Source organism: Thunnus thynnus, chromosome 2 (assembly GCF_963924715.1).
Source record: "Thunnus thynnus chromosome 2, fThuThy2.1, whole genome shotgun sequence".
Taxonomy (NCBI): domain Eukaryota; kingdom Metazoa; phylum Chordata; class Actinopteri; order Scombriformes; family Scombridae; genus Thunnus; species Thunnus thynnus.
The window spans coordinates 39291702-39317270 of NC_089518.1; the positions used below are offsets into that span (position 1 = coordinate 39291702).

The following is a 25569-nucleotide window of genomic DNA, read 5'->3' on the forward strand; positions in this document are numbered from 1 at the left end:
ACCGGCTTATCTGTGAAGTGCAGCTCATAATCCAGGGGTCAGTTATTAATGGTTGACATGAAAAAAGGTTTTATACATATGAATCATTCATGTGATCAGACTGATATGTGCAAAATAATTGCTAGTTCTCTACCAATCTCCCAACCTGCCCCTCATCTCCGCGTTGGTTCGGTCGGTTTTTAAGTCCTGGTTTTCTGTTCAGTCTTTGTTGGATCATTTGTTCTGTTTAGATGCCTGCCTGCACTCCTGCTTGCTGTTCTGTCAGTTCTGTCAGATTTAGCCCCCCTAAAATTTTCTCAAGCCCCCCCTGAAATAAATATTCATTATTAGTTTAAATCACCAATAGCTTTTTCTCATTCATTTTCATTAAAGTCCATCGAACTGTGCCATTGCGTCTCCAAATTCACAATATACCTAAAATGCCAGGCTCTAGGACCTGGGAGAGCCACTCAGAGCCCACAATAGAGACTGGAATGATTAGTCAGAAACTACTGAAATTGTGACAAGATGTTGGCTAAAACTTTACCAAGATAAACATAATATACAGAGTGAAATAGTAAGTAGTGATAGAGTGAATTTAAAAGATGTACAATATGAATTTGTGGCAAATGATGGTCAATGCAGCGAGCTATCAAGTTGTTACTTGTTTGTTACTTGCTTAATGTTCACTAACTTTAGGTTTAAGTGAGGAAAAGACAAGAGGATAGGCTATATAACACTAACATTATACAGTGGAAACCGCTTATATAATCACAGTTACAGTGATCAACCGATTATTTGGATTAAAAAGCTCGGGACAGAATCAGTCCTATACAAATGCTGTTTAAATAATTTGCTTGTAGTAATCAATTGTGTGCTTACAGTGTTCATTTTGAGTCTTTTCATACATGAAAACATGGAGGAAAAAAATAAAATTACAGTAAGTATTTTTATTTTTTTTTTAACTTACTCCCATGATACACATATGATATTAAAACTACCGGCTGTGGCACCGTTATCAGGGGTGTGCAGGTGCAGGGTGTGGATGTGTTTATTTGTAACCGCTGTGAAACTATCAGAAAATGTTTTCTTCCTCTCATTCACCGACTTTCAGGCTACCACTGCTACCAAAGAAAAAGAAAAAAAATTGGTTAGAATTATCATCCGCTTATAGTGATTCATTTGACCCAGACAGACGTGATCACTATAAGCTGTTTCCACTGTAACTAGCTGACGAACCAGCCAGCCAAAGTGTGAACGAGTGAAAGAGATATAAATAATGTTATTGACAGCTCTTTACATACTTTTATATTCCTCTTAAGTATTTCAAAACATTCATATCAGTAGGCATAGATTATTGTTTACAATCAGTTCATGTCAGTGAAAAGGTCTAATTGTGTTGATCATAACGCAACTTTATATCCCTCATTTCCTCAACATGTAGATGGATAAACGACATTTCTTCTAAAAAGGCAGCAGCTCCACTGAAGGCCAGTCAGGTGAGAAGATTTTGCCAGTTCACACAAATACAAATTTAAACTGGTTGATCACTCATTAAGCCTTGAGTTCTTGTAAAATCTGAGTTTAATAGAATAACGTGTTACTAAAAACAGGTGAGGAGAGGGAGAGGAGGAAGATGGAGGAGACTGACAGGGCTGAAGGAGCAGGTCTGATGGAGGTTAGTGATCAAGAAGAGAGCGAGTGGGAGTTGTTTAAGCTTTCAGTTAACATTAATACTGAATTTTATGACATGGGCCTATTACCCATACTAGGAATAAACTAGCCTAAATGATCAAACATCAGTCTGTGTATGAATAACATACTCAGGACCTGCAACTTAGATAAGAGAGAGGAGATAACATTCCTTGACTTCAATACCTTTGCTTGATCTGTGCCTGTTGATGGAAAGCATTACATTCATATTAGATCTGTGCCTAATACCACCAGCACACCACCCCCCCCCCCCCCCCCCCCCAGCTGAAGAGCAGCTGTGTACATGTTAACATTCAGGATGTAGTTTTTGACCAGTAAAGCAGCAGTATTATAAATGGTACACTTTTTATTCAGTGGCAGACATACAAAAAAACTCATTCTTTATTAAATGATCCATGTAAAAGGTTCTGTAATACAAACTGAAACATAAGAGTGTTCAATTCTACCTGTAATGTCTAATATATCAAGCTGACATGGTGCAAAATAAATATGCATTTAATCAACTTATAACCAAACTATAGTTCATATATTATTGTTCCAGTATTCATATATCAGCTCCAGGACTCTGTGTTGTATGTAAGGATCTGATCCAGGAGCAGCCAGGATGTGAACTCAGACAGGGCAAAACACTGGCAGAAACCCTGGTGCAGCAAACACTGTGAGGAGGAGGAGGAGGATGATGAAGGTGTGGCGTCGGGGCTCATCATGCAGAGCTGTCACTCAGCAGGCTGCTGCGGACTTCCTTCCACTGGAGAACCTGACTGGACAAACTCTCCACCTCCGCTGCCTGAGCCAGCAGCTGGTCGAAAGACGAGTTCTGACAGAGACGGATGAAGAGGTTTAGTTCATATAAAGAAAGCAGTCAGAGTCAGTGTGAGACAGTAAAGCCCAGTATATACATATGTGTGTGTGTGTGTGTGTGTGTGTGTGTATTGCTTTTTCTCGTCCTCTCCTGCTTCTTCTTGTGGTCAAAGGTCAACACATGACCGGCTCATCTGTGAAGTGCAGATCATAATCCAGGGGTCAGTTATTAATGGTTGACATGAAAAAAGGTTTTATACATATGAATCATTCATGTGATCAGACTGATATGTGCAAAATAATTGCTAGTTCTCTACCAATCTCCCCACCTGCACCTCATCTCCTCGTTGGTTTGGTCGGTTTTTAAGTCCTGGTTTTCTGTTCAGTCTTTGTTGGATCATTTGTTCTGTTTAGATGCCTGCCTGCACTCCTGCTTGCTGTTCTGTCAGTTCTGTCAGATTTAGCCCCCCTAAAATTTTCTCAAGCCCCCCCCGAAATAAATATTCATTATTAGTTTAAATCACCAATAGCTTTTTCTCATTCATTTTCATTAAAGTCCATCGAACTGTGCCATTGCGTCTCCAAATTCACAATATACCTAAAATGCCAGGCTCTAGGACCTGGGAGAGCCACTCAGAGCCCACAATAGAGACTGGAATGATTAGTCAGAAACTACTGAAATTGTGACAAGATGTTGGCTAAAACTTTACCAAGATAAACATAATATACAGAGTGAAATAGTAAGTAGTGATAGAGTGAATTTAAAAGATGTACAATATGAATTTGTGGCAAATGATGGTCAATGCAGCGAGCTATCAAGTTGTTACTTGTTTGTTACTTGCTTAATGTTCGCTAACTTTAGGTTTAAGTGAGGAAAAGACAAGAGGATAGGCTATATAACACTAACATTATACAGTGGAAACCGCTTATATAATCACAGTTACAGTGATCAACCGATTATTTGGATTAAAAAGCTCGGGACAGAATCAGTCCTATACAAATGCTGTTTAAATAATTTGCTTGTAGTAATCAATTGTGTGCTTACAGTGTTCATTTTGGGTCTTTTCATACATGAAAACATGGAGGAAAAAAATAAAATTACAGTAAGTATTTTTTTTTTTTTTTAACTTACTCCCATGATACACATATGATATTAAAACTACCGGCTGTGGCACCGTTATCAGGGGTGTGCAGGTGCAGGGTGTGGATGTGTTTATTTGTAACCGCCGTGAAACTATCAGAAAATGTTTTCTTCCTCTCATTCACCGACTTTCAGGCTACCACTGCTACCAAAGAAAAAGAAAAAAAATTGGTTAGAATTATCATCCGCTTATAGTGATTCATTTGACCCAGACAGACGTGATCACTATAAGCTGTTTCCACTGTAACTAGCTGACGAACCAGCCAGCCAAAGTGTGAACGAGTGAAAGAGATATAAATAATGTTATTGACAGCTCTTTACATACTTTTATATTCCTCTTAAGTATTTCAAAACATTCATATCAGTAGGCATAGATTATTGTTTACAATCAGTTCATGTCAGTGAAAAGGTCTAATTGTGTTGATCATAACGCAACTTTATATCCCTCATTTCCTCAACATGTAGATGGATAAACGACATTTCTTCTAAAAAGGCAGCAGCTCCACTGAAGGCCAGTCAGGTGAGAAGATTTTGCCAGTTCACACAAATACAAATTTAAACTGGTTGATCACTCATTAAGCCTTGAGTTCTTGTAAAATCTGAGTTTAATAGAATAACGTGTTACTAAAAACAGGTGAGGAGAGGGAGAGGAGGAAGATGGAGGAGACTGACAGGGCTGAAGGAGCAGGTCTGATGGAGGTTAGTGATCAAGAAGAGAGCGAGTGGGAGTTGTTTAAGCTTTCAGTTAACATTAATACTGAATTTTATGACATGGGCCTATTACCCATACTAGGAATAAACTAGCCTAAATGATCAAACATCAGTCTGTGTATGAATAACATACTCAGGACCTGCAACTTAGATAAGAGAGAGGAGATAACATTCCTTGACTTCAATACCTTTGCTTGATCTGTGCCTGTTGATGGAAAGCATTACATTCATATTAGATCTGTGCCTAATACCACCAGCACACCACCCCCCCCCCCCCCCCCCCCAGCTGAAGAGCAGCTGTGTACATGTTAACATTCAGGATGTAGTTTTTGACCAGTAAAGCAGCAGTATTATAAATGGTACACTTTTTATTCAGTGGCAGACATACAAAAAAACTCATTCTTTATTAAATGATCCATGTAAAAGGTTCTGTAATACAAACTGAAACATAAGAGTGTTCAATTCTACCTGTAATGTCTAATATATCAAGCTGACATGGTGCAAAATAAATATGCATTTAATCAACTTATAACCAAACTATAGTTCATATATTATTGTTCCAGTATTCATATATCAGCTCCAGGACTCTGTGTTGTATGTAAGGATCTGATCCAGGAGCAGCCAGGATGTGAACTCAGACAGGGCAAAACACTGGCAGAAACCCTGGTGCAGCAAACACTGTGAGGAGGAGGAGGAGGATGATGAAGGTGTGGCGTCGGGGCTCATCATGCAGAGCTGTCACTCAGCAGGCTGCTGCGGACTTCCTTCCACTGGAGAACCTGACTGGACAAACTCTCCACCTCCGCTGCCTGAGCCAGCAGCTGGTCGAAAGACGAGTTCTGACAGAGACGGATGAAGAGGTTTAGTTCATATAAAGAAAGCAGTCAGAGTCAGTGTGAGACAGTAAAGCCCAGTATATACATATGTGTGTGTGTGTGTGTGTGTGTGTGTGTATTGCTTTTTCTCGTCCTCTCCTGCTTCTTCTTGTGGTCAAAGGTCAACACATGACCGGCTCATCTGTGAAGTGCAGCTCATAATCCAGGGGTCAGTTATTAATGGTTGACATGAAAAAAGGTTTTATACATATGAATCATTCATGTGATCAGACTGATATGTGCAAAATAATCGCTAGTTCTCTACCAATCTCCCCACCTGCACCTCATCTCCTCGTTGGTTTGGTCGGTTTTTAAGTCCTGGTTTTCTGTTCAGTCTTTGTTGGATCATTTGTTCTGTTTAGATGCCTGCCTGCACTCCTGCTTGCTGTTCTGTCAGTTCTGTCAGATTTAGCCCCCCTAAAATTTTCTCAAGCCCCCCCCGAAATAAATATTCATTATTAGTTTAAATCACCAATAGCTTTTTCTCATTCATTTTCATTAAAGTCCATCGAACTGTGCCATTGCGTCTCCAAATTCACAATATACCTAAAATGCCAGGCTCTAGGACCTGGGAGAGCCACTCAGAGCCCACAATAGAGACTGGAATGATTAGTCAGAAACTACTGAAATTGTGACAAGATGTTGGCTAAAACTTTACCAAGATAAACATAATATACAGAGTGAAATAGTAAGTAGTGATAGAGTGAATTTAAAAGATGTACAATATGAATTTGTGGCAAATGATGGTCAATGCAGCGAGCTATCAAGTTGTTACTTGTTTGTTACTTGCTTAATGTTCGCTAACTTTAGGTTTAAGTGAGGAAAAGACAAGAGGATAGGCTATATAACACTAACATTATACAGTGGAAACCGCTTATATAATCACAGTTACAGTGATCAACCGATTATTTGGATTAAAAAGCTCGGGACAGAATCAGTCCTATACAAATGCTGTTTAAATAATTTGCTTATAGTAATCAATTGTGTGCTTACAGTGTTCATTTTGAGTCTTTTCATACATGAAAACATGGAGGAAAAAAATAAAATTACAGTAAGTATTTTTTTTTTTTTTTAACTTACTCCCATGATACACATATGATATCATAACTACCGGCTGTGGCACCGTTATCAGGGGTGTGCAGGTGCAGGGTGTGGATGTGTTTATTTGTAACCGCCGTGAAACTATCAGAAAATGTTTTCTTCCTCTCATTCACCGACTTTCAGGCTACCACTGCTACCAAAGAAAAAGAAAAAAAATTGGTTAGAATTATCATCCGCTTATAGTGATTCATTTGACCCAGACAGACGTGATCACTATAAGCTGTTTCCACTGTAACTAGCTGACGAACCAGCCAGCCAAAGTGTGAACGAGTGAAAGAGATATAAATAATGTTATTGACAGCTCTTTACATACTTTTATATTCCTCTTAAGTATTTCAAAACATTCATATCAGTAGGCATAGATTATTGTTTACAATCAGTTCATGTCAGTGAAAAGGTCTAATTGTGTTGATCATAACGCAACTTTATATCCCTCATTTCCTCAACATGTAGATGGATAAACGACATTTCTTCTAAAAAGGCAGCAGCTCCACTGAAGGCCAGTCAGGTGAGAAGATTTTGCCAGTTCACACAAATACAAATTTAAATTGGTTGATCACTCAGTAAGCCTTGAGTTCTTGTAAAATCTGAGTTTAATAGAATAACGTGTTACTAAAAACAGGCGAGGAGAGGGAGAGGAGGAAGATGGAGGAGACTGACAGGGCTGAAGGAGCAGGTCTGATGGAGGTTAGTGATCAAGAAGAGAGCGAGTGGGAGTTGTTTAAGCTTTCAGTTAACATTGTTAACACCCCCCCCCCCCCACCCCCCCGTCTAAACTGACAGAGTGATGGCACAGCAGCGGTAACTTCTTTAAAAGGATCAGTCAGCATCTGACGGTAATTAATGTTCTGTGTTCTGCGATACATCTACACCAGTCTTGAACTGAATTGCTCTTTCGACTCTTGACTGATGTCGCATCAAGAATTTCACCGAGGAAAGAAAAGCAGAAAAGACACAAACTGACATCAATGACTGAAAATTCAACATCATCAGGTGAGTTTCTGTTCAGATCATTTTACTGTTGTATTAATTTATCACAGTTAATCACTAACTGAGCTGCAAAGTTTTCTGTTCACTAACTTTAAACTGACGGACAGACGAGCTTGAAAAAGATTTCCTGTTTTTACTTGAAGTGCAGTCAGAGCATCGTGTCAGTCGGCCGTAATTCCGCCGTTTCAGAGTCTAAAACAGAATCAGGAGGTTAAAACTCATTAAAGTTTCATTTACGGACATTTAGATCGATCACTTTTAAAAGGAAACGAAAGTTTTTCCCGAGTTCAGTTTCATCAGAATTAAAACATGTTTTATATTAAACCCTTTATTTTAGGAACACACACATACACGGGTTTGTCTTTCTACAATTGTCAGGACACTCATTAACATCATTTGTTCTTTGAAACAGTGACCAACAAAATGTCCTCACAAAGACAGAAAGACATATATTAGAATATATAAATGAGCTATAAACTACTCTACAGTACATGAAATGGTAACATGTATGTTTAACGCTGTACATGGTCCCAATAAATACATAAATAAATAAACTACATACAGTAGAATATTTTCTGGCTAAAGAGTGAAAAACAATTTGTTGCTCTTTATGTTATTTGAATATTCAATACATATTAATATATATTTTGATTTCATTCTCGTGTTTTTCATGTTTTTAGATTTTAAAGAGCAAGAAAATAAAATCCTTCAAACTGTCAAACATCACAGTTTTAATCACTAGTTTGTTTAATTATGACCTCATCTTTCCCAAACTGTATCTTGATGTTTTTATTCTCATCTCAAGATGATTGTGATGTTGTTACGTTTCTTCAGCAGAACTCCTCAAAGAGAACACAGAGCACAAACTCTGACACCAGTAAGTATCCACATGTTTGTCCTCAGACACACGTCTTCATGTCACCTCAACACTTTAATGAGCTTTATTTCTTCTTCTCTCCCCTCCAGCTGAATCAGTCTCTGATGTTTCCAGCAGAGTAGATTATGGCGACTGCAGCATCTGGTGAGTTCAGTCAGACTTTATTAGTCCCAGTGATGGAAAGTAACTAAGTACATTTACTCAAGTACTGTACTGCATTTTTCTTGAGGCAATGCAGTGTAAATACACACTCACATATATACATATATATATATATGTATACACACACACATATATATCTATATATATATATATATGTGTGTGTGTGTATGTCTTTACACGTTTTGATTCATAGATAGATGTCTTTTTTTGTTCTACTGGTCTGCGTCCACATCATGTGACTGTCAAGTTTCTGTCTGTTCAAACAAACAAGATGGCTGCCATTCCTTTATAGTCAGGGGAAAATGCAATATTTTAAGATTTAAGATTTCAACATTAAAATGTATTTTGAAACATTTCTAGTGAGAAATGTGTAATTTATCTTCATAATATTCATCCAGTGAATGTATATGATATTTAGTTTTTCACTGCAGGTTTTCTATCGTTGCTATGGTGGTTGCTATGGACGCTGCTATAGCTGAAACCACGTACTTGCGTGTTTTTTGAATCATTGTCTTTGCATTGTGTAGTTATCAGAGCTGTTATGTTATTTGTGTTATTTTATGGAACTGTAGATGATGGTATTTCAATCAAAATCGTAGATTTTAGAGTCTCAGGCATGAAATGAATTTGAAGCTTTACGATTGGCTGACCGGAGAATCAGCAGCCTGAAGTGTTTTCCTTTAATGATAACTTTAACATTTATCAGCACAAAAACACGAAAGTGTCTTGATAACTCAACAGTACGATAGTTTAATGTTGAGGTCATCAGTCTTTATTATTTCTCCTTCAGTTCTGAGAAATAAAGTTTTTCTGTCAGGTTTTGATAGCATGTTTAATTTTACTCTTGTCATTGGCAGCAATAAAGGAGGAAGTGGAGATGAAGAGAGAGAGGGAGGAGTTTGAAAGAAAATGTGAGAAAGAAAAGGAAGAAATGAAAAGAAGAATGGAAGAGCAGAGAAAACTGAGAGAAAAACAACTTCAGGAGAAGGAGGAAAAGATTCAGAAAGAGCGTGAAGAGAGAAAGAAAGAACAGGAAGAGAGAGAAGAAGAAGACAAGAAGAGGAAAAGAGAGGAAGAAATTCAAAGACAGGAGTGGGAACAAAAACTTGCAGCTTTGGAGGAAAAGATCAAGTTAGAATCAGAAGAAAAAGAAAAAATTAATAAAGAGCTGATGCAGAGCAGAGAAGAGATGAGAGAAGAACGAGAGGCCTGGGATAAGAAACAAAAAGAAATGTGGGAGAAACGATATCAAGAAGATGAAGAGAGACGAGAGGAAGAACAGAGAAGATTAAAAAAGCTCCAAGAAGAATATGAGGAAGAAAGAGAAGAATATGAAAATAAAAGAAAAGAAGAAGATCAAATCAGAAGAGAACAGCAGAGAGCAGAAATTGAGCAGGAGAGAAAACTGAGAGAGAAACAACTTCAGGAGAAGGAGGAAAAGATTCAGAAAGAATGTGAAGAGAGAAAGAAAGAACAGGAAGAGAGAGAAGAAGAAGACAAGAAGAGGAAAAACCAGGAAGACATTCAAAGACAGGAGTGGGAACAAAAACTTGCAGCTTTGGAGGAAAAGATCAAGTTAGAGTTAGAAGAAAAAGAAAAAATTAATAAAGAGCTGATGCAGAACAGAGAAGAGATGAGAGAAGAACGAGAGGCCTGGGAGAAGAAACAAAAAGAAATGTGGGAGAAACGATATCGAGAAGATGAAGAGAGACGAAAGAAGGAAAAGAGAAAATTAAAAAAGCTCCAAGAAGAATATGAGGAAGAAAGAGAAAAATATGAAAAGAAAAGAAAAGAAGAAGATCAAATCAGAGGAGAACAGCAGAGAGCAGAAATTGAAAAGGAGATAAAACTGAGAGAGAAACAACTTCAGGAGAAGGAGGAAAAGATTCAGAAAAAACGTGAAAAGAGAAAGAAAGAGCAGGAAAAGAGAGAAGAAGAAGACAAGAAGAGGAAAAGAGAGGAAGAAATTCAAAGACAGGAGTGGGAACAAAAACTTGCAGCTTTGGAGGAAAAGATCAAGTTAGAATCAGAAGAAAAAGAAAACCTTGATAAAGAGCTGATGCAGAACAGAGAAGAGATGAGAGAAGAACGAGAGGCCTGGGAGAAGAAACAAAAAGAAATGTGGGAGAAACAATATCGAGAAGATGAAGAGAGACGACAGGAAGAACAGAGACGATTAAAAAAGCTCCAAGAAGAATATGAGGAAGAAAAAGAAGAATATGAAAAGAAAAGAAAAGAAGAAGATCAAATCAGAAGAGAACAAGAGGAGAACGAGAGAAAAGAATTAGAGGAGAAATATAAGAAAAAACTGGAGAATGTAACAAAGAAGTATGAAGATGAAGCCAGAAAGAAAGCTGAAGAGTTTAATGAATTCAAAGAGAAACAGATGAAGGAACTTACAGCTCAGATACAAGAATATAAGAAACAACTGAAAGACAAATATGAGCAGTTTGACCTGTTAAAGGCACTAAAAGCCAACAATGAAAAACAAATGAGAGAAAAACATCAAGGTGAAATCTATAACATATTTAAATGTTTGACCAAAAAGAGTGAAAACCAGAAGAAAATCAACATCTTACTGAACAAACAAGAACAGGAAATAAAGAAAGTGGAAAATGAGAGTGAAAAGGAAAATCTGCAGAAAATATATGAAAAAGAAGTAAATTACTTGATAGAAGAACTTCTGAAGGAAGACGACACATCAGACTGTTGCATTTCATGAGTCGACTGGTTTCATGTAAACGTCACAACAGCAGAGAAGTTTCAGCTGTTTCCTTTTTCTATAATCATTCAGTTTCAATAACTTAAAGGTTTGTAATATTTAGTGTTGGACTACATTGTAATGAACCACGACCACAGAAATGACTTCTGATTATATATCAGCTCCTGTCAGCAGTTTCTCTGTTGTTCTAAATCAGCAGCTTATAGCAACGTGTTGGAAGTACTCAAGGTACATTAAACTGCAGGTAACCATGGCAACAACAATGCTGCGTTTAGGAAAAGATAACAAGCAAGTCTTCTGAATTTTAGTCAAATATGTATAAAGATAAACTTTATCCTTTACTTGGACTCATCTATCATCATTTTAATCATTAAAAACTTGTTGACTGTATATATTTTGTTATTAGTTGTTTAATGTGTAACATTCAGGATCTTCTGTTTCAGTTTGTAAAGTTTGGTCTAATCAGCAGTAGATGGTAGAGATTTGGTTTGTTTGTTGAGTATTTTAAGAAAAGAAGGAACAATGAGCTGCAGTTTCAGAAGAAGCTATTTTGCTGCTTTCTCTGATGATGTAGGAAGTTTACCCTCATTTGCTCTGTATCAGCTGTAGTTTAAAGTGAGAATTTAGGGGCCAGTAGCTGCGTTTAGGGACAAATGACAACCAAACTTTTATTGTCTTCTGATTTTTAGTCCAATATGTCAGAGTTAGACTAAAAGATAAACTTTATCCTTTACTTGGACTCATTAAGTGATAAAATGTTGATTTCAGTTTTGTCTGTCTGGTGATAAATCAGGTTTGTAATCATTAAAAAACTTGTTGATTGTATATATTTTGTTATTAATTGTTTAATTGTGTGTAAAGTTTGGTCTAATCAGCAGTAGATGGTAGAGATTTGGTTTGTTAAGTTCAGTATTTTAAGATAAGAAGGAACAATGAGCTGCAGTTTCAGACTAAACCTTTTCAATCTGCAGACGATCTTTATGCTGTGTTGATTTTTTTCCTTTCGTGCTGGTTTGTTAGAAATTTTGTTATTTTTGTTTTCTTTTGAATATGAAGAACATGATGTTTGTATATCAGTGAAATTAAATGTTTACATTATTAAAACTTTTTTTTCTCTGCAGCATCTAATTCATTCATTCATTCAATTGAAATATTCATTCAAATATTGAACAAGCATGAATATCATTTAAACTGCTCATCAGATAAATGAACACAGATGTTTTATAACTTAGTACATCGATTTAAGACATAATTGATATTAATCTCAGATCAACTTGTCTGTATTTGGTCTTTGGTGTCTTTGTTAATTATTGCAGAAAGATGAATAAAGTTTTAGCATCTGCAACACATTATATTGTTCAGTTAAAACAGGGAACTTTATGTAAAGAAAACACTTAAAACACACATTTGTGGTGTGAACCTCAGGTGGAAATGTCATTCCTACAATAACGGTTCAGCTCAGGACTAAATGACTGATGCTGACCAGCCACATTTGGTCTGAATCATTTTATACCAACTGACATTTTCACACAGACCAGATAAATAATGTCTTTGAGTAAATATCATAAATGTCTTTGAGTCAGAGCTGCTGAGGTTTACTGCTGTCCACTGACCTGCTGATGCAGTTTTCCTGAGTTTTTATATAGTTTGTTCTCACAGTTTATATATATATATATATACATATATATTCAAAGACTGTAAAGGATGAGTTCAGAATGTTTTCAGTGTGTTAAAACAGCGGTCAGGTGTCCATATGAACAGTGAAAGAGGTTTTCCTCGCTGTAATCATTCCTCCTGTTCATACTGGATATTAAAAGATCCTTCAAATGTGCTTTCAATGTAAGTGTTGGAGGCCAAAATCCACAGTGTGAATTTTTACTTTTTCACTTTTCTACATATTGCTTGTTGAACAGGTGGTTTGATAAAGTACTTATTGACTTTTTACTTGTGAAGGTTTTGTTGTCGTCGACTCAAGTAAAACGTTACTGTCACAACCTGGCTCAAGGTTGGACAAAGGAGGGGAGACCACACATAACCTGTACCTAAAAAATAGATTTATCATACATAACTAAGAGATAAATGAAACTATACACAACCAAAACCAAACATGGTGGAAGCCAGAGGAGAGAGGGCAAGTGACTGACTGCCACCAACTTCGTCTCACGATACCAGACAGCGGAAATTTCCGATACCGAAGTCTGGAGTGTCGAAGTCAACCCCCTGACTACATGACACGTACGAACAGGAAGGTAACTAACCCTTTCCATTACACAAACCTGATACAAAACACAAAACTCAACATGTGAACTGAGACATTTCACATGTGATGTTGTGATTTCACATGTGACCTTAAAATTCACATTTGGAAATCACATGTGTATCTTAAAATTCACATGTGAAAAAAGACAACATGTTTTTAGCTTTACATATGAATACAAACTTTACATGTGAAAAGGATAGTGTCACATGTAAAGTGAAACATTTCACATGTGAACCTTAGTTTCACATTTGGAAATCACATGTGTATCTTAAAATTCACATGTGAAAAAAGACAACATGTTTTTAGCTTTACACGTGAATACAAACTTTACATGTGAAAAAGATAATGTCATGTGTGAAGTGAAACATTTCACATGATGTTGTGGTTTCACACATGAACCTAAGTTTCACATTTGGAAATCACATGTGTATCTTAAATTCACATGTAAAAAAAAGTTTTTAGTTGTATATGTGAATGCAAACTTAACATGTAAAAGGGATAAAGTCATGCGTGAAATTAAACATTCACATGTGATGTTGTGATTTCACATGTGATAAAAGACATGTTTTGAATACAAACTTTTAAATGTGAAAATCAACATTTCCTATGTGAACTGACACATCTCACAGATTGATTTCACATGTAAACTCAAGAGCTTTTCCTTCCATATAAACTGAGACATTTCACATGTGACATGATTTAGCATGCTATAAAAGACATGTTTCAAGTTTCAAGAGGAATTTAGATTTTTGGATTGAAAAGTTACTCTTTGTAAAAATGTTCTCCTCCTGGACATTTTGCAACCGCCACCTAAGTGTATTGAGTGTAATAATAAAAGTATTGAGCCACGGAGCTCGCGCTTCCCGCCCATACACTCTTGGTTCCCTATGCTGCCTTCGGAACCTCACGGAAATATTACAATTATCGAGTGTAATACATAAATGATCGTAAACGTGAACAACAACCGTCTCAAAAACGCATATATTACTATAATGTGTGAGATGTCGAATTTATAGGCTGTAAATAACCCATGTCTGTTTCTGATGTTCACTAAGGAGCAATAGGGTAGGTTTATTTTTGTAATACCGTTTATATATTCCGTAGTTTATTATTTGATCAATTACATGTCTGACCTATTTTTTCATTTCATTAATTCATTTAATTTAATCCGTATTAAATTAGTAAAATCTGCACCAAAAAATTACTTTACATGTCTATCATCCCCTGTAAGTAAACGTGAGACAAGCTTTTGATGAAGACGAATCTTGGATGGTGCACTTGAATGCATCGTCATCTTTGACAGTTGGAAGCAGATTAGCGTTCCAGACGGAGACAGAGAAATGGATCGGAATGCGGTGATTTATCGGTTCGACGACGACCAAATTAGTATATTTAAAGAAAAATGTGTATCAAAGAAGAAAATGCTGAATGACCCTGACATGATCGGGCTGGTGGAGCACAGTTCCGCCAGTAAGCTGACAAGGGGAGGATGGCAAAAATACCCAGCAACGGTAGGTTACTGGCAGTGAGTGGTGAGTAACGTTAACTGTTCATTTAAAACTAGCTTAACGCTAACGTTACTTTGATGCCATACCAGCTAGCTAGTTAGATGCTAATAGTTGTAACGTTAAATCGTATGCTTTCATAAGTACATAAATTAGTTTTTGGGGGTTTTTTTCGCCACGTTTAATTACTTGTTCAGTGAAATCATTCGTATCATAGCTTCATCTATGAATTTAGCACGGAGTAACGTTAACGAACGACGGTGTCGACGTAACTTAACGTTAAGTAACTTAACGTTACTCCGTGATTCCCACAACGTTATCATTAACGTACAGATTCTAAGTACCATTGAAGAACCTTAGAAGTAAAAATCAAAAGGGATTTTTTAACTTAACCTACCTGTTATCCAGCAGTAGAAATTATTTCCTCCACTTCAGTATACTCTCTCTCTCTCTCTCTCTCTCTATCTCTCTCTCTCTCTCTCTCTCTCTCTCTCTCTCTCTCTCTCTCCTCTTTCTTTTGAGTATATAAATATAATAACGTCTCAACCCAACCGGTCGAGGCAGATGGCGTCCACCTAGAGTCCGGTTCTGCTTGAGGTTTCTTCCCGTTGAAGGTGAGTTTTTCCTTGCTGCTGTATGTAGTTATAGTTTTTAAGTGCATGATCGCAAACGTGATCATTTACGACGTGAGATACAGTTGAGTTATGATTGAAATAGGGTGGGATTGATAAAAATCATATAAATGGTTTTAACAAAGTATTTTTGTTTTCTTTTTTTTCTATTGTCATTATACTAAATAACTAAGCTCACAGTGTCTGCCTATGGCTGCAGATTTGTGGTGATGTGTGTCACCCAGTGGTGCAGTCAGTGAGTCGCCTTTTCTGGGGATACAAAGGTTGAGGGTTTGAATCCCCAGGTTGAGATTCATTCATGTTTTCTTCTGAAGGTGCTGTGCTCTAGTTTTTTCCCTCCTTAATGATATGCACCTTTTGGTTTTATTTGAGCTTCATAACAGTACATTGCACTAAACAGTTGTTTTCTCATTAGTTATTCACATGAACTGAAATCCACCAGAATGCAAGAAATCAAGTCTTTGTAACTAAAATGTTCCTAGTGGGAACCCTCAGACCTCCCACTTAAAAAGCCTGACTGGGACTATATTTCACACTACAACTGGCCTGAATGATTTTCCCAGTCAGCCGATGTCATTAAACATGATTTGAGCCTATTACTTGATTTAACCATCAAATAATGCTTTAAATACTTTAATAAACCCAAACAGATATACACACGCAGCTGAACGGTGTTTTCATTTAATTTGTAGGTGAAAAAAGTTTAAAATAGCAACAATATTAATGGTTAAGTTAAAGGAACATTAGGTCATACTGTACACACACAATATAACCACGAAATCTCATCTTCAAATTTATGATGGCATCAATATTAACCGTGCTGCACGCTTGCTGTTAGCCATCAGATATGATCAGAAACACAACATTTCAGGATATGTTGACAATTAATCGCACTTGGTGTATCTGAACTGTTACTAACAGTTTAACATCTCTTTAATGGATTTTGCATCGACTTTTGATGTTACTGGGTTTCAAAGGCTGAATTTAGCTAACGTTAGCACAAAACAACAGCAATTCTAGCTAACGTTAGCACAAAACAACAGCTAGGAAAACTTACCAACTACCAACTGTTGTTCTCTGTAGAAATGATTGAGTGCAGTTGTTGTGAGTTATATTAACATTATACGGTGTATATTTTTAATAACGTTACTCACTGCTCTCTCACTAACTCTCAGGTTGCAGGTGTTGATGCTAAAGGCCTTTACACACCAGGCTTTTTATTCATACAGAACGTGAATATTATGAGGTGAAAAAACAGTTTTCACACAGCGAGTAAAAGCATCAACCAATCAAAGTGTAATCTACACACACAGCTGTTTATTGTGAAGGCCAACGTGGGATGTTGACGTGAGATAAATATTCTGCTGGATGTGTTTTTAACTTATTTATCGTAATACAGCAGGCAGACAGGTTCGCTCACTCACTACGGTGGGCGGGAAATAAAGCCAATGAATCAATATTGATTCATGTATCATATTCATCATCATGTATTTATAAACTGTGGATTTCTTCCCGTGGAGCCGACATGTCAGTCAGTCTGGTGAAGGCAGTTTGGTCGGCTGCTTGAGCAGAATGAGTCGTCTCAAAGTCGTGTTTCTGATGCAAATTTGTATCACTGCCAGTGTGAATAGTTTTAATGTGAAACATTCTCAGGCAAGTAATTTGCATTTTCGTGACATTTATTTAAAAAGAAACAAAAGAGCATTCTGAGAGAACGTAAAGTTGAACAAAAAGACTTTTATTTACATTTATTAATTACAGTGTTTATATTAGTGTTCTCCTCTGACTCACTCTCCTCCCCTCTACCAGCCACAGGTCCACAGTCTTACTGCCATTCTTTAACTACATCAAGCTCATAATACTTATGTACTTTTGCTGTAGTAGGATTTTTCACGCAGGACTTTTACTTGTAATGGAGTATTTTTACATTGTTGTATTGATACTTTTACTTCAGTAAAGGATCTGAATACTTCTTCCATCTCTGCCCTAAAAGAACTTTTTCCACACTCTGGTCTTGAGGTGTCTGTGTACAGGAAGTCATTGTCTGATAGTGTCTCCATGTCCAGCAGGTGGAGCTCTAACTTCACTCTGTGAGGCTGAGAGCTTCACACAACACCTGCTTGTTGCTGTGTTTGATGTTTTTATTTTGTCCACATTTCTGTTCATGGTTGTGTCATCTCAGTAATTTTACCTTTGTGATATTTTTTAAAGATGGTTTGTGGTCAGACTGACTTCACTTTAATATCTCATATCGATGTAAAATGTGGACACACAGCACATTCAGTTTGCTGCTTTTATTTTGGAAGAAAGAACATTACAGTACAGTGAGTGGTGGGTATGATGTGTGTGTCTGTATATATTTGCCACAAATATGTTTAAAATACTTTATTAAACATAGTTTCCCGTGCAGACTCCTGGTCGTATATCAACAATAAACGCAATTAAAACAGACGAATAAAGAAACCATTTAACTACGTAGCCTAATTAACCATAGAAGAAGCACAAAAATCAAGGAAAATGACCAAATCAACGAAAGCTGATCAAGTTAACAAAATTGAGTAGTTTAGTTGCCCTGCTACTGCAGTGATTACGGTAGCCTTAAGGCACTTTTTTAGCTTTGACTGGGCTGCTATATTTACTGTAGTAGGAGTGCAACTGACTTTAAACGGCGGAAGGCTTCCCCGCAGTGAAGACGCTCCGCTTCTGACACGCTCCCGGTGGAATAGGGCGGAACGCGGCGCGCACGCGCCCGGTGGAATCCACTTTCGTTACCTGACTGACGTCGCAGCAGAAAAGCAGAAAAGACACAAACTGACATCAATGATAATGACAATGACAGATAATTAAACATCATCAGGTGAGTTTCTGTTCAGATCATTTTACTGTTGTATTAATTTATCACAGTTATTCACTAACTGAGCTGCAAAGTTTTCTGTTCATCAACTTTAAACTGACGGACAGACGAGCTCGGAAACTCCGGAAGATTTTCTGTTTTTACTTGAATTGCAAAGTCAAGAATCGTTTTAGTCAGTGTTCAATATGAAAAATCATCTCAAGTCGTTTCTGTGCAACAAAGTTTAAGGTTTCATTAGTTTTTATTTCAGATCGATATTCATTATCATGTCAGCGGTAATTCCGCCATTTTCAGAGTCTAAAACAGAATCAGGAGGTTAAAACTCTCATTAGTTACATTTACGGACATTAGATTGATCACTTTTAAAAGGAAACGTAAGTCTTTCCCGAGTTCAGCTTCATCAGAATTAGTTTTATATTAAACCCTTTATTTTAGGAACACACACACACACAGGTCTTTCTACACTTGTCAGGACACTCATTGACATAATTTATTAAAACTAAACCCAAACTGAGTTTTAACCATTTGAATCTTTTGGTCTTTGTTCTTTGAAGTATTGAGAACCAACAAAAAGTCCTCACAAAGACAGAAAGACATATATTAAAATATCAGATGAGCTATAAGCTACTCAGTACAAATGGTAACATTTATGTTTAACACTGTACAATAAATTAATTAAATAAATTACATACACAGTAAAATATTTTCTGGCTAAAGAGTGAAAAAATATTTTTTGCTCTTTATGTTATTTGAATATTCAATACATATTAATATATATTTTGATTTCATTCTCGTGTTTTTCATGTTTTTAGATTTTAAAGAGCAAGAAAATAAAATCCTTCAAACTGTCAAACATCACAGTTTTAATCACTGGTTTGTTTAATTATGACCTCATCTTTCCCAAACTGTATCTTGATGTTTTTATTCTCGTCTCAAGATGATTGTGATGTTGTTACGTTTCTTCAGCAGAACTCCTCAAAGAGAACACAGAGCACAAACTCTGACACCAGTAAGTATCCACATGTTTGTCCTCAGACACACGTCTTCATGTCACCTCAACACTTAAATGAGCTTTATTTCTTCTTCTCTCCCCTCCAGCTGAATCAGTCTCTGATGTTTCCAGCAGAGTAGATTATGGCGACTGAAGGATCTGGTGAGTTCAGTCAGACTTTATTAGTCCCAGTGATTGAAAGTAACTAAGTACATTTACTCAAGTACTGTACTGAAGTACAGCTTTGAGGTACTTGTACTTTACTTTATACTTCCACTCCACTACATGTCAGAGGGAAATATTGTACTTTCTACTCCACTACATTTATTTGACAGCTTTAGTTACTTTTCAGATGAAGATTTGACACAATGGATAATATAACAAGCTTTTAAAATACAACACATTGTTAAAGATGAAACCAGTGGTTTCCAACCTTTTTGTCTTTTGACGTCTTACAAAAAGCAGTGTGTAGTCGGGGTCACATTTCACATGTCTATGAGTTGTTAACAGCTCCACCAAATAGTGATTTTTCCCTCTAAACTTCTCACATGCTTTCATTTCAATAAATGTTCAAATGATCCAATATTTCAGCAAAAATCAAAGATTAGAGAAAAGGAAAACAGATTTGTGTATCAGAACTTTGTTTTTTCTTCTTTCCTCTCCCATTAATCATCTCATGACCCCTCAGATTTATCTACTGACCCTTTGGAGGGGCCCGACCCCTAGGTTGGGAACCACTGGACTAAACTAGCTAACTGTATATAAAGTAGTGTAAACTAGCTCCACCTCCAGCAGCTACAACAGTAACATGCTGCTCTAACACTGATGCTTCACAAACTAACTATAAACACAATCAAAACCTACCATAAAAATATTTTAGATTAATATTTTTTTTCCACTTTCACTGAGTTAGTTTTTTTAAACCAACTTCAGTCCTGGTCATAACTATCAAATATTCATTCATTTTCAGGATTTTTGGAGGGAAGAGATGAAAGAATGTTAACTGTTAAAAACTTTTATAAACCAACGTCTAGTACACCTTATCTAAAACTTATATGTTGCTTTCTAAAATTGTGGCTTATATGCATTATGCCTTTAAGTATTATGATATGATATGTGAATTATATTAAACTAATTAGTTGGCACATAATAATAGTATCTTAGCCATAGAATATCAGCATCTTCTTAGTTCCTACAATCTGACGTGTTGTGTGATTTTGCTGCCATGTTGTTTTTCTCCACAATCATATTTTGAGATACGAAATGCCGTCAGTATTCTATAAACCAAATTAAATTGTCTTTGTTATGATCATGTGTGTTAAATATTGTATACAATTTGTGAATCTAAAAGGATTTTAAACATTTATGTCTCTGAGGTTTGATTATAACTGTGTTTTTCTGTATTTCTACAGAGAAAGATGATGGAAAATTCCAGAAGCGCAGGAGCAGAAGCCCTGACTTTGATTACCCTAACTGTGAGTGAAATTACCCTGAATGAGAATGTTGATGAGTCAACATTTTCTTGAACGAATACAGTGCATAATTCTCAAGCGTGGGTTTGAAGTTTCTGCCTCTAATCTCATCCCATGAAACTAAATGAAAGTGTATTCATGTGAACCTGTTAGTACAAGAAAAATGTAGTTCTGAGAAGGCTTGGCTGCATTACTAGCACAAAACCTTTATTAAATACTTTGTGTAGTTTGCAAACAGTACACAGTACTAACTCAATTCTATATAAAAAATGGGGATGGCTGTGGCTCAGGTCGTCCACTAACCGGAAGATTGGCGGTTCAATTCCCAGCTCTTCCACTCCTGTTGTCCTTTGGCAAGATGCTGAACCCTAAATTGCTCCTGATGTGTGTGTGTTTTGATACTTCTGAGCATGTGGATCTATTCAAATGAGAATCTTATACATATATATATATATATATATATCCACCAACGCGGCGGCACATTGGGTCTTCAACCAGCCCAAAACAGCACATGTCACCCTGCTGTTCATATCCCTCCACTGGCTCCCAGTTGCTGCCTGCATTAAATTCAAAACCCTGACACTTGTTTCCAAAACAGCAACTAAAATAGCTCCTGCTTACCTGAACTCCTGTATTCAGGGTTTCAATGCACTCCATGCATTGCCTCTGCACACTACCTCTTGGCACCTACATCCTATTGGACTCAAACTTAGCTTTATGGCACTTATTCGCATTGTTCTCTCTTGACTAGCTTGCTTGTGTTGCATCAACTCTCAGACGTACGTCGCTTTGGATAAAAGCATCTGCAAAATGAAATTGTAAATTGTAATTGTCATTTTAAAGACATTGGACATTGGACATTGGACTTTTGACTTGTTATCACTGATCATGAATTTATTTCCTCTGTGGCAGAAAAAACTCATTAAACCAGCCTTCAGAAACTCCCTCAGGTTGAACTGAGCTAACCAAACGCTTTAAGAGGTGACTGACTCTAACAGACTAGAAGAAACTCACTAGCCTAGCAACATTAAGGAAACAAACAACCCATAATGCAACACTTTCTGTAGGAGCTGGTGTTACAGCGCTACTCTCTCTACTCTCTTTCTGATCTTGTGAACACGTAATTGTCTCGTCCTTGAATATAAGACAACTCCACCTCCTCAAAAGTAATTTCCAGAATTAAATGGTGTTTGGACTGATCAGGAACCAGATAAATGCTACAACAACTCATTAAGCTTTTTGTAAAACCATATTATCTTCTATAATCATTGAAATCTCTGAAGCTGCTTTTCTCTCACAGGAGACACCCTGTAAGATGACATTCAGACAGATCTCTGATCTGATGTTGTGACAGTTGGGAGGAGTAAAGCTTATGTACATGCCTTAAAGAGACAGATGCATTTACACCTTTTCAGCATTTGGCTAGAACGTGCAATCAGATTTCAATCCACCTCTAATGCTTCTCAGATGCAAATAAACAGTTTGTTTGAGATCAAATAGCTCTCTCAAGACTGATGAAGTGGTGAAGAGTAAATAAGGATTTTAAGACCTAATCTGATTGAACCTGACTTGCCAAATTTAAGACTCAAGCCAAACCTACTTAAGACCTGAAGCTGTATTTTTACTTTATTACATTCATTACTGACACTTAGTTCAATCTAACACAACAACACATCAACTATGATGTTGTCTCTCTCCTTCTGATCATTGTATATCTGTCGCAACACATGACACTCATAGACTGAGGTGATTGTCACAGTCAGAGAGAGTAAGAGAGACATTTCTTAATGATTAACCTTATTAATAAACCTTAATAAATAACCAAACTGGAACCCGACCTAAGTCTAAAGGTTTACGCAACAACACAGCCTGAACCTGGAAACTCAAACTTTGTCTCTAACTTTATTACAGACACAGCATTCAGCAAATGTAAACGCTTCCAGAAGTGCAGAAATGCCAGTTCAGCAAATATTGTGAGACGCTGCATTTAAGCAGCAAAACTGAAAACTATAAAGTTTGGTCTTTTAGCTATACTTAAAATAAAAAACTGATGTTTCTGCAAAATCCCAGATTACATTCAGTGACATGTGAACAACATTAGATAATATTCGGACATTAATCTGACCACAGACCCTCCTGAATCACATTAGCTGACTAAAGATATGCAGATTATGACGCAGTCTTATTAAAGGCCAATCTCTGTGCTGAAATGTAGAAAAAAGCCTGAAACACTGGAGGCAGCAGTGGCCCCTCCACTCACTGTAAAAGGAACTTTACTGTCTGCCTGCATCCTCAGTACATCTATGGCCTGTCTGCATGTTGTCAAGTACAACACAATATTTCTCCTCCTGCTTGTGACATTTGTGAAGTAAATCTCTGCTCTGTTACATAAAAATACCAGTTTTTGGGGACCAAAGGTATTCAGGGCTGAAAATTCGGATGATTGGCACTAATGATGCCACTATTTAAGAGAGAGGTTTCTTTGGAGGGGTTGGACTGGTTGGAAAACAACTCCAGGTGTATCTTGGAGGCTAAAATCTTCACCTCTGTGAAGAACCAAGTGGTGGGAGGGAGTTAGAACCACCACAACCTCTACTGAAATCATGTTCCTGTGGCTATGGGAAGTGTTGAAAACCAAACAAAGCATGAAACTCCATTAAAAAAAGACTTCTCAAAACCTTGTTACAACTTCAAATTTAAGTTGGATTTAAAGGACTCAACAGAGTCAGACTGTTTGATGTCAGCAGGGAGAGTATTCCAGAGAAAGGAGGCCTGATAGGAAAAGGCCCTGCTGACTTCTTTTTAACTTTGGGAACACACAGGAGCCCTGTATTTTGAGTGTAGAGAGCTTGAGATAGAATATAAGGTTTAAGGAGATCAGACAGGTATGATGGGGCCCATTTAGGATTTTATAAGTCATCAGAAGCACCTTAAAGTCTGATCTTACATGGATACGAAGCCAATGAAGGAAGGCTAGCATTGGTGTAATGTGGATATTTTCTTGCTGCAGTATTTTGAACCACCTGAAGACATTTAGTGGCAGACCTGCACATGGCAGGACTGAAAACAGAACATTACAGTTATCAAGTCTGGATGAAACAAATGTATGTATTGGAGTTTATGCATCAGCCACAGACAGGGAAGACTGAATATTAGTTATGTTACATAGATTGAAAAAGGCAGTCTTGGTGATTTCATTGATGTGCTCATCAGAAGAGATGCTGGGATCAAACGTAACACCAAGATTCTTGGCTGCTGAACTTTGTGAAATTACACAGTTGTTGAGTCACTGTCACGTGATCAAACTGGTGTCTTTGTCTAGGAGGGCCAACGACTAGCATCTCACTTTTATCAGGATTTAAAATCCAAAATTTAGTGACATTTAGTTTTTCACAGCAGCCAAGCAGGTTTCTAATTTAGTAATTTGAGTGTTTTCATCAACCCTAAATCCCGTAATAGGAGCACAGAGGTCAAATCTGAATCCACAGCAAGTGGAAGATCATTTACTCCTCTCCCAGATAGCAAAATTGCTGTGGCCCAGATCCAGCTCACATCCCACATCTGGCCCACGTACCGCATGGAACGATGGGGGGTCAGCTCCTGTCTCCCAGATCTGGGCTACAAGCAAGCTGTATGTCAACCAAGAACAAATCAAATAAACCAGAACTGGCCCACATCTAGAACACACATACCTGAGAGCACCACATCTTTACCAAAGAAGGCCCACATTTGATTTGGGATATTTCGGCCATATTTGCTATTTTACATGTGGGCCACTTCAGGCTCACATCCATTTTGTCTGGGCAGAAGAAGGCCAGCAGTGCCGCATCATTGCCTGAAGTGGCCCACTTCCATATGCTATCTGGGCTGGTTAGAGCAGTTTAAGTGACAGGCCCTGAAAGTCGATTGAAAAGGTTCAAAAAGATAATAGTTTGATTTGTGGTCTGAAAGTTGTTGAGACACAACTCTCTCTAGTATTTTAGAAAAGAATAGAAGATTGGAGGCTGGTCGATAGTTATTAAGAGACCCTGGATTAAGGTGAGGCTTCTTAAGTAGAAGTTTAACCACAGCCATCTTAAAGATTTTGGGGACAATACCAGTCGTAAGTGAATTAACAACATTGAGCATTTAAGGACCTAAGAAAAGGCCAGATGTCTTTGGAAAGCAGATAGTTGGTTTAGAGGCTGACAGCAGTTCAGACAAATATTCTCAACATTTGTGAGAACAGAGACTATCTGGGACTGTGGTGTTACTCAACCAACCCAGTCTTATGGCAATCTCTGAAATAGTCACAAAATTTAATCTATCTATCTGTGGACATGGACACGATTTTTCCACTTTTTTCTAACATATTTCAATTGGAAGCAGGTTTTGTGCAGCATTTTTTTTTTTTTTGTCAGCTGTAACTCAGCAGACACAGAGGCTGTATTGTTTTTTCTCGTTTGTTATTCATTTTGAACTATAATCGCTACATCACTCAACATTTAAACACAATATTTTATCCTTGTTTTTATTTCTTTATTCTAATATTGTCTGAGAGGTTACTGGAGAGGATGTGCTGCGTTTGAATATTTTCCTCACTGTCAATTTTAATATCTTTAACATTTCTCAACACAAATCACGAAGGTCTCCTTGATAACTCAACAATAGGAAAGGTTATGGCCATCTGTTTTAATTATTTCACCTTCGATTCTGAGCATTCAAGTTTTTTTTGTCAGTTTAGGACAATAGCAGAAGCGGCTACATTAGCCTACCCATGATCCTCAGCAAATGTTACTATGGT

The 25569-nt window shown here is 37.1% G+C and overlaps 2 protein-coding genes across 7 annotated transcripts in view; both read left to right on the top strand.

The window, feature by feature from the left end:
* Positions 1–7120: 7120 nt before the first annotated feature.
* On the top strand, positions 7121–12192 carry LOC137170708 (golgin subfamily A member 6-like protein 24). Its single transcript, XM_067574245.1, has 4 exons — positions 7121–7314; positions 8146–8188; positions 8278–8332; positions 9208–12192. Exons 3-4 carry the CDS (start codon positions 8314–8316, stop codon positions 11070–11072), a joined length of 1884 nt encoding a protein of 627 aa, XP_067430346.1. The 5' UTR covers positions 7121–7314; positions 8146–8188; positions 8278–8313; the 3' UTR covers positions 11073–12192.
* A 1896-nt stretch (positions 12193–14088) lies between these two features.
* LOC137170665 (GTPase IMAP family member 8-like) overlaps positions 14089–25569 on the top strand; it is a 29043-nt gene continuing 17562 nt past the window's right edge. Inside the window, exons 1-4 of one of the 6 annotated variants that reach the window (XM_067574195.1) lie at positions 14089–15451; positions 19290–19332; positions 19422–19476; positions 20727–20789. In XM_067574195.1, coding sequence (XP_067430296.1) covers positions 19458–19476; positions 20727–20789 — 82 coding nt within the window. In that variant the 5' untranslated portion in view covers positions 14089–15451; positions 19290–19332; positions 19422–19457. Of the gene's footprint in view, positions 15452–15891; positions 18327–19084; positions 19333–19421; positions 19477–20726; positions 20790–25569 lie in introns of those variants that run through there. The other 5 variants (XM_067574209.1, XM_067574188.1, XM_067574202.1 and 2 more) reach the window with 5 other exon arrangements.